This window comes from Drosophila sulfurigaster, chromosome 3 (genome assembly GCF_023558435.1).
Source record: "Drosophila sulfurigaster albostrigata strain 15112-1811.04 chromosome 3, ASM2355843v2, whole genome shotgun sequence".
Classification (NCBI taxonomy): domain Eukaryota; kingdom Metazoa; phylum Arthropoda; class Insecta; order Diptera; family Drosophilidae; genus Drosophila; species Drosophila sulfurigaster.
The window spans coordinates 49419142-49432564 of record NC_084883.1 but is presented as its reverse complement, the minus strand read 5'-3'; the positions used below and the strand labels follow the sequence as shown (position 1 = coordinate 49432564).

General features: G+C 39.3%; 2 protein-coding genes and 1 long non-coding RNA gene across 17 annotated transcripts in view; 1 reads left to right on the top strand and 2 right to left on the bottom strand.

Annotated features, from left to right (window-relative positions):
• Nucleotides 1–101: 101 nt before the first annotated feature.
• LOC133840947 (purine nucleoside phosphorylase) lies at nt 102–4096 on the bottom strand. 4 transcript variants are annotated; one of them, XM_062273173.1, is made up of 4 exons: nt 3962–4095; nt 3324–3482; nt 1562–1636; nt 102–1137 (listed from the first exon to the last, which is right to left on the bottom strand). In XM_062273173.1, exons 1-4 carry the CDS (start codon nt 4093–4095, stop codon nt 282–284), a joined length of 1224 nt encoding a protein of 407 aa, XP_062129157.1. In that variant the 3' UTR covers nt 102–281. The 4 variants fall into 4 exon arrangements, with proteins under 4 accessions (XP_062129157.1, XP_062129154.1, XP_062129153.1 ...); XM_062273170.1 differs by lacking the exon at nt 3324–3482 and having other exon boundaries at nt 3962–4096; XM_062273169.1 differs by lacking the exon at nt 1562–1636.
• Nucleotides 4040–13423, bottom strand: part of LOC133840940 (uncharacterized) — a 47516-nt gene continuing 38132 nt past the window's right edge. For 4 of the 12 annotated variants that reach the window (XM_062273152.1, XM_062273156.1, XM_062273154.1 and 1 more), the window contains 5 exons: nt 12774–13374; nt 11426–12281; nt 11129–11265; nt 10307–10572; nt 9647–10232 (listed from right to left, as the gene is read on the bottom strand). In XM_062273152.1, the coding sequence (XP_062129136.1) occupies nt 9966–10232; nt 10307–10572; nt 11129–11265; nt 11426–12281; nt 12774–13374 (2127 nt within the window). In that variant the 3' untranslated portion in view covers nt 9647–9965. Of the gene's footprint in view, nt 4684–9646; nt 10233–10306; nt 10573–11128; nt 11266–11425; nt 12282–12773; nt 13375–13423 lie in introns of those variants that run through there. The other 8 variants (XM_062273155.1, XM_062273158.1, XM_062273153.1 and 5 more) reach the window with 7 other exon arrangements.
• On the top strand, nt 6055–9111 carry LOC133840952 (uncharacterized). Its single transcript, XR_009894230.1, has 2 exons — nt 6055–8176; nt 8240–9111. It is a non-coding gene; the product is annotated as an uncharacterized LOC133840952 (long non-coding RNA).

Below are 13423 nucleotides of genomic sequence, written 5' to 3'. Positions count from 1 at the left end.
TTGCATACTTTTGAGATGTAATTTTTACCGACTACCAGTCAGATATAAAAAAGAGTTGCATACTTTTAGGACGAGCCCTAAATAAATCAACAACGCGAGCATTAAATTGTATTCACTAAAACATTTTGTATATTCTTAATTCTTAAAATTAAATAATGTCTATGAATTAGCTTATACTGTAAATTTGAAAAAGAATCTAATTTTTGTTCTAAAGGTAGATTTTTATATCGAACACCCGAGATAATCCGCTCCAACGTCATTCCAGAGCCAGTATTGTTAATTTACGAGCCCTTTTGGATTTCACAAATGAGGCGGGAGACGAGCTCGCAACAGGCTTTCTGACGATTCTTGGCAACGGCCATGACTTCCTCGTGGTTGGCCTCTTCGTCCTTCTTATCGCTGTATTCGATGGGGCACTTGTTGGTGATCAAACTGAAGGCAAACACTTTCATGTCGCAATGGCGGGCAGTGATGACCTCGTGCACCGTGGACATGCCCACCGCATCGACGCCCATCATGCGCAGTGCCTTAAGCTCAGCAATAGTCTCATATGTGGGCCCACCCAGGCAGGAATAGACACCGACATGAATATTTGATTCGATGCCCATCGTCTTGCCAATCTCAATAGCCTTGTTAATCAGATCCCGGTTGTACGAGTTGACCAGAGCGGGGAAACGTGGACCAAAGCGAGGATCGTTGGGACCCTGAAGCGGGGAGTTGCCAGCGAAACCGAGCATATTGACATGATCGTGCATCAGCATAATGTCTCCGACATTGAACTTGGGATTGATGCCACCGGCAGCATTCGTGGCAAACAGATACTCCACACCGCAAAGCTTCATTACGCGCACAGGCATCGAGCACTTGGCCAGGGGATAACCCTCATAGAAATGGAAACGTCCCTGCATGGCCATCACATTGGCGCCTTCCAGGGTGCCGACGACCAGCTTGCCAGCATGACCCTCCACTGTGGAGACGGGGAAGTTGGGAATCTTCTCGTACTCAAACACCTTGGCATCCTGAATGATGTCGGCAAGCGAGCCGAGTCCTGAGCCGCAAATGATGCCGATCTTGGGACGAATGCCAGCGCGCTTCACAATGAAGTCGGCAATCTCCTGAATCACCTCATAGGGATACCTGTGGAGACACAAATCAATTAGTTTACGCAGCCAAATAGTTGGAAAATAACGAAGAAAATCAATTTAAAGACAGATACATTTTTAAATTTAAGAAAACAAAGAGTGACAAAGAGACGTCGATATGTTCGCAACAGCGAAGTATAAAACACTGGAAGATATTTTTCACATTTGATTTTTACATAAACAAAATAATGACTTTGATAAAAGAATAGGTAGATACAAATGACAATTAGTTTGATGAATCAAAACAATAGTATGAGTATAAATATAGACAGACAAAAAGTACAAGAACGTGAACGAGAACGTTTAAGATTACAAGAAGAGCCACCAGCAGAGTGGGGCTGAGAGATGTAAACTAGAATATGAGTAGACGCGCATTGGGACACACAATCACAACGATAAGGAATTGATTGGCTACAAACGTGTCTTCATTCAATACGCGAAGGGCCCGCACCTCCTCGGGCGATAGTGAGCATTGGATACGATTGTTATTGTCGCTGCAATTGTTAGAAAATTGACAAAATGTATTTCCCTTGAGGTAAACAATAAAGTAGATTCATATCTGGCATTGAGATCTACAAACTATCAGTAATTATATCGATAAATATCAATAGTCTTGCCAATTGTGAAACTTATCTTTAAAAAATTGATCTTTGTGGAGCTATTTTGAATTCCAATGATAGTTTCCTTTAAAAACCTTTTTAAATAATGATAGTAAGTTTGTATCGATTGAGTTCATATATCAATTATCGCATATTTATATGTATTTTTTTCCCTCTATTAGAATTAGTTCTTTATAAATAACTTAGTTACATCAAAAACTGAAATGAAAACATTAATCAACTTGTCTAAACTTATGGAATGCTGTAACTATCGATAGTTGGTATATGTAACGCTCCGCTTGGTCTAGCTTTCTAGACTCAGACAATCTAGTTTATTGACGTTTTATTTGTTTTGATTGACAACTGAAGCCCGCGATCCTCTCGAAGCCCCCCAACGATCCACGTGCTGCAATCTCAATGGGCGTTTCGTCAGCATTCCTTGCGAGCTGATAATCTTTTAATCATTAAAAACCGATTGTATAATTACCTAATAGACACACAAAAATTATAATACTTAATTTGTGGCACACTATCAGACTTATTGACGCAATCACGCGAAATCTGCAAAAACCGGCTATGCTAAAGAGTAAGAATCAATTTGGGAATAAGCATCCAGAACATATCTCTTTGATGTTTGAAAATGCCAACAGATATGTTAGAAGAGAACACGCGACACAAAAAATGCGACGCAAAAAATAAAATAAAAATTAAATTTAATAGAAAATTAAATGGTTTAGAGACTTGCGAACCAGTTTCGCAAGTGAATCGACAAAATTGGTTAGAAGCAAACCAGACATGGCCAAAGTAAACACTTCAAGCTATTATCAGCAGCTAGCCGCCAAGCCAATTACCCAACATGTTTGTTGACTACGCCGACAGAGACCACATATCAAGTATACGACCAGCAAGCAACGAAGCAAGATAAAGGCCTATGTCAAGATCGCGACACACGCCCATTTTGGATAGCCAATCAAATGTTGACGGTGTTTACTTGGTTAACTGGGCCAAAACACGTTGCATAAGCACGCGAACAACTAACAACCATTAATCGCTGTTGCTATTGTTTGCTAAGCTAAAGCTGGAGCTGAAACTGTAGCTCTAGATCTGACCGGATCGTATCTGAGGGCATTAGCATTTGTAGGCGCGAGCGAGCATTATCAAAAGACAAGCAGCTCTCACTCTATTGAAGATGTCGTCGCGATGTCTTTTTAATGGGACAACGTTTTCGTTTCGATTCGATTTAATGAGCCAACGAGGGCTACGCAAATTGATAAGCTGAGCTAGCGTAGCTCAGCAGCTCCCCCAGTAGCTGTTTTGAATTATAAATAAATATAGAAATCAAATAAAAAACTGCCTTAATTTATGCTTTGGGCTTCTGCTGATACGCCGCGGCAAGATCAAGGACAGAGTTCAGAGCATTTCAATGACGACAGCCTTGCCCTTAAACTGCTGATTTGAAAATAATAATGAGAAGAACTCAATTAAAAAGTGCAAAAATTGTAAGAGATGATGAAGAACAGAAGGTAGAAGAAAAAAGTAAAAAGCCAACTCCAAGACAACATCGAGAGACGCGGAGACTTACAGCAAACTCTGGGGTGTCGGGACTACGAGTTCCTCCTTGTGGCCACCGCCACCCTTCTTGTCGAGGCAGCTGTTGCCGGCCTTGTTGTTGGCGCCTCCTTGCTTCGAGCAACAGTCGCGAGAACACATCTTAAAGTTGCCTACCTTTGGCAGTTGTTTACTAATCAATGTGAAGATCGCACGCGAAATGGACATATGATTTCGAATATTAATTTACAAATTTCGATTCAAAAAAAAAAAAAAATGAGGAAAATATTGAAATTTTGAATTTGGTTGCCTGGATAATGCTTGGCTTACTACTAACTAGGGTGAACACTTTGTCTCAACTGTGTCAAGGCCTGTTGAGCTGCATACAAAAGTATCGATTTTCTTTCTTTTTGTAGCTGCGGTGCATTCAACTTACAACTTAATAATAGCCAAACAATTAGTTGGGTATACATAGTTAGTATGTCAAGCGGGTTCCGACTTCGTCTTTGGCTAAGAAGGGCGTAAGGATAATAGCTGTAACCTTGTATTTAAAACGCACGCAACTTGCCATCAACTATCAATTATAGTTGATTGAAGTTTAACTAGTTTTTGGCGTGCCCCCCTCCCGGTCGGAACCACGCCCCCTTTTGTAGTATTCTTATTGGAACTTACGTGTGCAGCTCCTGTGCGGTGTATTCAACGGGTTTGCTGTGTCCATTGCTGTTGCCATTCGTGCCATTGCTGTTGCTGTTGTTGTGATTGCCATTGCTGGTAGCCACGTCACCATTGGAATTATAGCCCGTCATTATTGTTGTTGTTTTATGGTTTGATAAGCCAAGTTATATAATCAAAGATATCTTTTTTTTTGTTGTTAGATATCTCGTTCAAGAAAAACTTTCACAATACACGACGCTGATTGTAAATCAGTTGTTGCGTTTGTTTATCACATAAACAAATCAAATTTAATTTAAAGCACAAGTGAATTCTTCTGCTCTTTGTTATCTCGTTGCGTTCCGTTTGCTTTGAGATTCTCCTTTATTGTGATTACTCGTTCGCGTTCACACAAAATTCCTGCTGCGATCTCTGCGATTTCCTCTTGATACTTGTTGACTGCTCGAGCGCACCTTGATAATTGAGCGGCGTCGTCGCTGGCGCCTTTGCTTTTAAGCCGCAGCCCACAGCTAAGCGTCGAAGTCGACGTCGACGTTGCAGTCGCAGTCGCAGCTGGTGTCGCAGTCAACGTCTGCGCCTCAGCTGTTGGTGTTTATTGTTCAATATTCAATTGAGGAGCTGAATGGTTCTTGCTCTCTTCTTCTCCTGATGATGCTGTGACGTTGCCACAAACCGGAATCGTTCTGCACAACTGATTCAATTGAGTGAAATTTCAACAATTTCTAAATGAAAATCACAATAAATAAATAGCAAGAAGCACTATTAGTTGCAGAATTTATAAAAGAGGAAAGATAAAAACAATTCCTGAAACTCTTGTTAATACTAGCAATAATAATCGCACAATAAACCCAATTATAGTCATCGCACTTATATGACTCGCGATATAGGCAGTATTTACGATAAGATTGCAATACCTAAGGGTATTAAAGACATGACTCTTGGAGGGCTGCTAAGCATTATAACAGCTGTAGTTTGTTTTTTTACTCACTCACACATCATTTGCGCATTTTCTGGCTATTTTTAAAACAACATTATGTTTTTTTTTTGTGTTTTTTGTAATAAGCTAAATGTATATTTTTTTCTGTGTTGTCGCTGCTTATCAGAGGGGAGCAAAGCATCAAAACAAGTCGGAAAAATTGTGTGAATATTGAAATCATGCGATTTATTTTGATAAGGTCGCAGGCTAAACAAATAAAATTTGCCTGTTGTAATCGGAACTGCAAGTTGAATCACCTGGCAACAACTCTCACATAATTACAGCTAACAACCACGTGTAGTTCCTAGCAATTCCAGACAGAATGTAACACTAAATTTTGTCTACGAACTATTTTAAGTAGTACTTGATAGTAGCTGTAACTACCTACAAAAATACCATATATACTAAATGACGGACTGTTATCAGTGCATTGTCAATGGGGGGTCTAACGTCAATGAGATTTTATTATTATTGTATTTATACCCGGTTCACTTAGAGTAGAAGGCTATTAGAACTTTGTGCCGACAGGAAACAGGCAGAATGAGGCATCTCCAACTATATAAAGTATGTCCGTATGTCTGTCCGTCCGTCAGTATAAACACCTAAATCTCAGAGACTATAAGAGATAGAAATATAATTTTCGACAACACTTGTTATATTTGCACCCAGATCAAGTTTGTTTCAACTTTTTACCACGCCCATTTCCCACTTTCTCCCCCAAAAATGGAAAAAAGTTGAACAACAAGTAAGAATTTTGAATAAGATATTTATGATTCCTCAGAATTTTCGGTCGGATAAAAATTCTATTCCTGACAATCTGGTATATTTTACTACTGTTTGGTATATTTTGAATGTAGCACTATAACAAAATACCAAACATACACTTCGGTATATTTTTTTTTAGTATTTTTGCGGTATGCCAATTTGGTAGATTTTAAGAATAATACTACACATTCTTGAAATATACAAAATAAATATACAGCAAAAATACTAAAAATATACCGAAGGCTATATTTGTTTTGCTTCTATTTATAATGGGTACCGGGTATCTCACAGTCGAGCACTCCCGACTATAATTTTCTTACTTGTTATTAATATTTTTTAATGGACCACCACGATGCGATTTGCATTGTGTGAAGTAAACAACTTTATGGGTTGTTTTTACAAGACAATGCGACACTTTCCAGGAATTTATTAATCGTTCCATCCTTCATTATGATGCAGCATAAACTAAATAAGAAAATATGTTTCAAATGAAAACTATTCAGAGAACATATTTCAAGTACCTGCAACACAAAAACTGGCTGCTGACCGGCATGGAAAATTCCCAATTGATAACACACAAAAATTCCATTGAGAAAGCAAGAGAAAAGTGTATCTTTTTGTGTAAAGGTCGGCAACGCAACGAATCTCTCCGATAAATGCGTCTTCTCATGTTGCATGTTGCACACTCGCATTTGTTATTTGTGCGTTGTCGAAAATCGAAATCTGTTTACATGCGTCATAGTCACAAATAGAGATACAAAAACAACAACAAGAAGAAGCAGCAGCAGCAGCCGAAGACGCAGCAACAACTGATAAGAGAGCGAAATCAGTTCGCTGTCGACGTCGCAGTCGACGTTGTCTGACACCAAATGAGAATAGTTGACTGCATTTAAATGTTTACGTTTAAGTTTATTATACTTTTGTTTTTTGTTTTGTTTGGAGATGTCGAGTACTAATTACCGCAATGGCAAGACATACATATATTATTATTATTATTCATGAATTAGTATTATTGTAATTCTTATTATTTTGAATGACTTGTTAATTTGACTTTATTATCTATTACAACTATTAAACTAGCCAAGTTAATTGCATTGTCATTGTTCAAGTGTATTTTAATTATGCTGATAGAATTAATATCCGATTTGCTGATTAGAAACCGAAGAGAACTCAGAAAGTCGAATTCGAAGCAGACGCTTAGAGATGTGCAGACATAGAATTTAGTTGCTGATGTTTAAATCAAAACTAATGAGAACGAAGCCGGTTATCTACATTCATTTTGAATAGCTTTAAGGACGGGTTAGTTAATTAACTTACGTAAAGCAGACAGACGGACAGTCAGACTTAGGAATTCCTTACTGCGTATTTGACGGACAAAGAGTAATACTATAAAATAGTAAAAAACAGCCAAACACAAACACATGTTCAACACTCACACGAAAAGTTGTAAATCAAAAAGAAAATAAATAAATAATTAGTAGAAGTAAATGTTCAAATTACATTATAAAGTAAAGAGAATAAATGTTTCGTAATAAATTTTTAGAAATATCATAAAATATACTTCAAGAAAGGATAGAAAAGACTCCTCCATACTGTTGCCTCCAAGTAAAGCATTGGGACTTTGCTTTGCAAAATGTTGGGACTTAAAAAAGATACGAGACAATAAAAACTACAAGCGAAATAATAGTTAAATTTAATCATCTAATGGGTAATATAATTTTTGTTGTTTAAGGCATTTGCGGGATATTAAAATGGTTTAACGTATTCGTAAGTATTTTTCTTCATATTCGGGCACAGAGATCAGGTGGAAAATTCCTTCTCTCGTGTTCATTTTCTTTCACTTTTCAGTTTTTCTTTTCGTTTTTGTTTTTAGTGGTTGTGGGACGGTTTTTCACAATGGAAAAAGGCACGAATGTGTTTTTAACATTTTCGTTTTGTTTTCATAAGGCGGCCGGGTGACTCTACTCTTTGAGAATTTCGAGTCGAGCAGCCCAAAAATACATTGTATGATTTAATTTGATTTAAATTTTTTACGAATTTTAAACTGGTTTTTTTTTCATCGTTTTGTTTTTTGTTAAATTTTCTTTGTTTTGGTTTTGTTTAAATGTGATGTAAAAAACGCGTACAAACAATTACCCAAAAATAAAGTCGAACTTAAAAACATTTTGTTCAAAAAAACAACAATATTTAAGTCAATTACGCGGCGTTTCACGCTCCGCACTTATGTGACACAATCTGTTCCCAAATATCCGGAAGGGAACGTCACTTTGGAGAACTTTCTAAAACGCCAGCGATTTGCTCATTATTCAATTCGTATCGATTAAATTACTTATGTTACGTTCACCAAAGTCGTATATCGAAAAGGTAGAATGCAAAAATTTGATGAGAATGTTTTAGAAAATATTTGAAAAGAATTTGAGAAGGTTTTCGAATGATATTCGACTTGCATGAGCATTAACATTTTGGTATTTATCGTAAGTATTTTTTGGTTTTTTGGTATTTTTCGTAAGTTTTAACGGTTGTTGTGGCACTGTTAGAGGCGAGCTTTTCAAAAGCTATATTAAGGACTTGCGACGAGACGAGTGACTAATGCACATGCGGTGAATATGCGCTGCCGATCGCTGACAATCTTCGGGGCACGTGAAGCGCCCTCTGTGGGTCGCGATCGGGGTCTTAAAAGTCAAATATATGTAGAAGACAGAGTTTTGAGACAGAGAGAGATAGTGAGAGAGATAGAAAGTCAAAGAGATAAGATAGTATATATGTTATGTTTGTTTTTAAGTATTATTATGCTAATTGTTAATAATCAAACAAAAGTCTAGTTGCTAAATTTTGGTTTTTTTCTTTCTTTCTTTTCGTTTGTTTATAAATCAAAGTCCGAAAGTTTACAGAGGCAACAGCAGACGAACAAAATCCATCCCCCGAGTGTTTCCAAGTGATAAAAATATAAAGTTTATTGCAACAAAAAAATAGAGCACAAATATAAGAGACTAAACATAAACTAAGATAAACGCAATACAATCACTAAATCAACTACAGATTATTTTATACACAGAAAAGTCAACTACAACTAAAGGATACATACATACATACACATACAAAGACAGATTCACACCCGATTCGCATTCACAACGTACACAAACAAAGGGATAAAGTCAATTGTGATTGCAATTAATTTCAGCTGGTTACTTAAGTACTTAAATGACTCTGCAGTTATATACGAGTATATATGTGTATAGCAAATGTGTGAATACTTTAGCAAATATTGAGGCTAGTTGCATACAATATCTTGGCAAATACAGTTACATATATGTAGTAATATATTGTATGTAATATACGAGGCTAGATTGAATACATATACATAGTCGTCATATCTAGTATCATATCGTAATATGCGCTAATCATTAAATTGCACAATCAAAATGATCAAATTATGAAAGAGATGACTTAAACGATATTACAAATACATGATAGTTACATATTAAGATTATAAATTGATTTCATTCTTTCATTGTTATTATTATATTTTTTAGTCAAGTCTGTTCAGCGAATTCCTTAAGTTATTTCCTTGCGTTTCGATTCAATTCAATGTGTTATTTCTTATTTTGGTTCAAAGTATTTCCATTTCGATTCATCTTCTTCAACTATATAAATTAAGCATAAAAATCAGTCAGTCCAACGCGTTCTCTTGTTTAGTTTTAGCTTCTTGGTTCAGTGTGTGTTTTTTGTGTGTGCAGTTTTTTTTTTGTTGGATGTTTGAAGTTTATCTGTGTTTCTCTGCTCAAGTGCTGTTGTGTGTGTGTTGATTTTGTAGAGTTCTTTTTATTTGGTCTGCTACTTGGGTTTTACTGCCAGCTGACCAGCTTTTCTTCATTCTGCTTCCACTTCTATTCCTCTTTGTTTGTTATTTATTAGCATAGTTCATAATTAAGTCTAGGGTTCCATTAATTTCAATAAGTTAAAATGTAGTACGTATTATAATAGATGTTTTGTTTTTTGTGTGTTGTACAAATAAATTATGATTTCTTCTTACTCGTTTCATCGTATGCATTATGCTAAGTGTTATTATTATTATTATTATAACTGTTATATAATCGTATATATATATAGATTTATTTATATGTATGTATTTTTGTTTGCATGTTGTGTGTATGTTGTGTGGCTTGCATAGAGCTACTATACTTAGGAGTGCTACGTTTTATATGCATTGTATATGGTTTTACTTTTTGGCTACTTTGTTTGCTTAACAACTAGAGAATTCAACTACTTCTTTTTGGCCGCCTTCTTTTCGGCCTTGCGTATGGCCTTCTCGCGTTCGCGTCGCTCTCGCTCCATGTCCTTGCGCTCCTTCTCGATGCTCGCCTTGAGGTCCTTCAATCGCTTCTTCAGTCGATGCTTGTCATCACCGCAAACGCCCAGCGTTTTGAAGTCCTTCGAGTCGAGGGTCAACAGCGCACCGCCCTCCACATTGTGCTCCTTGAAGACGGGTATATAACGCTCCAGTTCGATGCCCATCAGCCAGTGTCCAACCTGCATCGAAGGATAGTTGAGTTAGCAAAACTTTTGTTATATAGCTTTTGTTATATAGTTCACAGCGTGTCTACCTGTTCCTTGCTCCATTCATGCACAGGACCTCCCTTGTAGTTGTAGCAAGCTGCCGCCGCTTTGCGATCCGAGAAACTTGAGCTGGAACCGGACAGATCCAGAGTGCGACTCGGTGAGTAGCCGGGTGAAGAGCAGCCCGAGGACATGCTCGTAGGCGAGGGCGGGCCTGTGGCGTGTGCCGATTGCGAGAGCTGCTGCTGATGATGCTGCTGTTGCCAGGGCACTGTGCCGGGCGGGGAGAGCGATTGTGGAACAACTTGTTTAACTATTTGTTTCGATTCGTATTACAGTTTGTTAGTAGCGGTAGCGGTAGAGAGAAAGCGCGGAGAGAAAAGTAAATATTGTTAGTTTTTTAACTTAAGCACCAGATGAATGTTGAGACACAGAAAGATAGATCAAGATAGTAGATATACATATTGATGAGTTATATATGATGGTTTATAACAGTACAGTATAACAGTCAATGGTCAATGAACGCTCTGGATAACTTGGTTATATAAGTATTTAATGATAGAACACGCATTAACGTCAACGTTCAATATATATATGATATAACAGTAATAATTTGAGTATAACACTTGTTTTGGTAGGTTTTGGGATTAGTATTACAGTTTTCTGAGCGTATGCTGAGTTTTATGTACACATGAAATATGATGGCAATAATGATCAGATTTTCGTGTCTACTTCTTCAAAAGAGGGGGAAAAAAGAATATCGTGTTAGTCTGGCACCGGAACTGGAACCAGTTGCAGAAGTCGTTCATTCAAGAGTTCTGTGCTAAATTTTGTTGTTTTTTTTTTTAGTTTTTCATTAGTTTGTTCACCTTTTGGCTGCGCTTCGTTGACCGCCTGGCGAATCTCGTTGATCAGCGTCTTGCAGTTGATGGCGGCGGCGCTTTGGCTCTTGTTGATCTCCGTGTAATCGTCGCTGGAGTGACGCGACGAGCCGTCACCGAGACGCCTGCAACAGTATAACAGTTGTTTTTGTATAACAGTTTGTTGTATAACAGTTGTTTTGGTAGAACAGTTTTTGTATAACAATTGTTGTATAACAGTTGCTGTATAACAGTTCTCGATTTTTTTGTGTATAACAGTGTACTGTTGTGTTGTATTACACCCACCTCTCGCGATCGGAGAGCGCCTGATTGAGCTGCTCGGTGAAACTGGAACCAGGCAACTTGCTGCTGCCTCCATTCGGAGTCACACGACGTCGACTCGGATACATCCAGTTCTCGGCCTGATCGTTTTCCGAGAGCTTATCGTTGGAGCCCAAGATCGAATCGTATGAGCTGTTGAGATCACGATTGCTGGCACTGCTGCTGGCTGCCCCAGTGCCAAAGGTTGTCATGCTGCCGCGATGGAAATCATTCAAGCCGCCCGCATTGTCCGCTGGGGAACCCAACGAGTTCTTGAACAAACTCGATTGCTGTTGCTGCTGCTGTTGTTGTTGTTGCTGCTGTTGCTGTTGATGCTGCTGCTGCTTGCTGGGATCCTTGTGCACCTGAGCGTAGAGTTGATTGATCTGCGCCTCACGTGCCGTTGACTGATTCGATGAGCTGGACGAAGCCGATGACGTCGAGTTGAGCAAAATAGCTGTTGTTGTGCCCAGATGTCCGTTCGATGGCGGCAGAATGCCGCTGCCAATGGCTGCATTCGAGGCAGGCGGATGATGTTGCAACAGATTGTTGACATTCGCCAGCAGATGCGAGTTGCCATTCGACAAACTGATGCTGTCGTGTGTCCCAGCCATAGGATTCAGCGGAGATTGTTCCAATTCGACGGCTTCATCGTCGTCGCTGTCGTCGAGCGTGCAGTCGGAGCTGCGACTGTTGCTGCGGCTGCGCTTGCTGAGATTGCCATTGGAGAGGAGTTCGTTGCTGTTGCTGCCGCCGTTGCTGATCACGATGTTGCTGCTGCCATTGGCGACAACTGTTGCCGCTGAGGGCAGCTGGCGATTTGCTAGACCACCACGGGAGGCTTTGGTTTAGTTTATCGTTGCGGATTCGTTTGCATTGTAAAGTGAATGTGTGTGAGGAATGTGTAGTGGAATGTGGATTGGATGTTGGTGTTGGTGGTGGATGAGTGTGTGGCGTGGAGGAGGCGTGGCAATCACAAATCAAACGAACAAGGCGTAAAACACGACGAGCGAACGAACACGCAGAAGGCGAACAATAAGACCAAACACACACATATAGAAATCAAAGCGAGTTGGCAGCAATTAAAACACGCACACACACGCACACAAAGAGAAGAGAGAATGAAGAAAAGAACAAAGTAGAATGATAAAAAATACACTCAGACGTAAGCGCAGCAATCGAACAAAATACAAAAAGAACATAAACTAATAATAATAATATCATAATTTGATGATGTGCGTGAAAAGCTGAAGAACAGATTTGCACTTTCTTTTCTCTTTTTTTTTTGGAGGGAAGACTTTTTGAGATATAAAACTTTGGATGAACTACTCACCCAGCTCGATCTTTGTCTTGTTCACCGAATTGTCAAGCAACTCATGCTGTGGCACCGCTGCATCCAATTCATCCTTGACCGGAACTTTACGCTCCACAGTTGCGGTCTTGACGCCATCGCCATCGGGCGAAAGATCCGAAATTTCCGTATCTGAGAGTTCGGTTTCCAGTTTGTGGAACAACGGCTTTGGCGGCGTCTTGCGCATCATTTGTGGCGTCAACTTCAAGGTGGCACTGTCATAGGGCAACCCAACGGGGAAACCCGCTTTGCGTTGTGTCTCCTGCAGCTCATGCTCGAGATTGATCACGCGATCCTTGAGCTTCTTGACCAGCGCATTGTATTCGGTGTCCTTCTCCTGCAGCAGCTGCTGGTAGAACTCCTCGCGATGGCACATGTCCAGCTCACGTTGCTGATACTCTCGCACTAGTCGCTTTGCCTTGTTGTACTTCTTATCGAGGGCCATGTACTGAGCCTGCGATTGCTGCAGCATGTTCTGCAGATTCGCTGCCTCCTTCTTGATGTTGCCCAGCTCTCGCTCGCTTTGACGCAGCCGCTCGCTAAGCAACTCGTTCTCATTGCCCGTCGTCTCGAGCTTCACCAGCTATAGATGGGGAAGACATCTCAATTAATTTTAATTTCAAAATATAATA

Coding starts and splice junctions, on each gene's coding strand:
- LOC133840947 (XM_062273173.1), bottom strand. CDS start 4,095: ATGACGGGCTATAATTCCAATGGTGACGTGGCTACCAGCAATGGCAAT. Junction 1,637..3,323: donor CCGACACCCCAGAGTTTGCT/GTAAGTCTCCGC, acceptor TAACAATTGCAG/CGACAATAACAATCGTATCC. Junction 1,138..1,561: donor CGCGTATTGAATGAAGACAC/GTTTGTAGCCAA, acceptor GTGTCTCCACAG/GTATCCCTATGAGGTGATTC.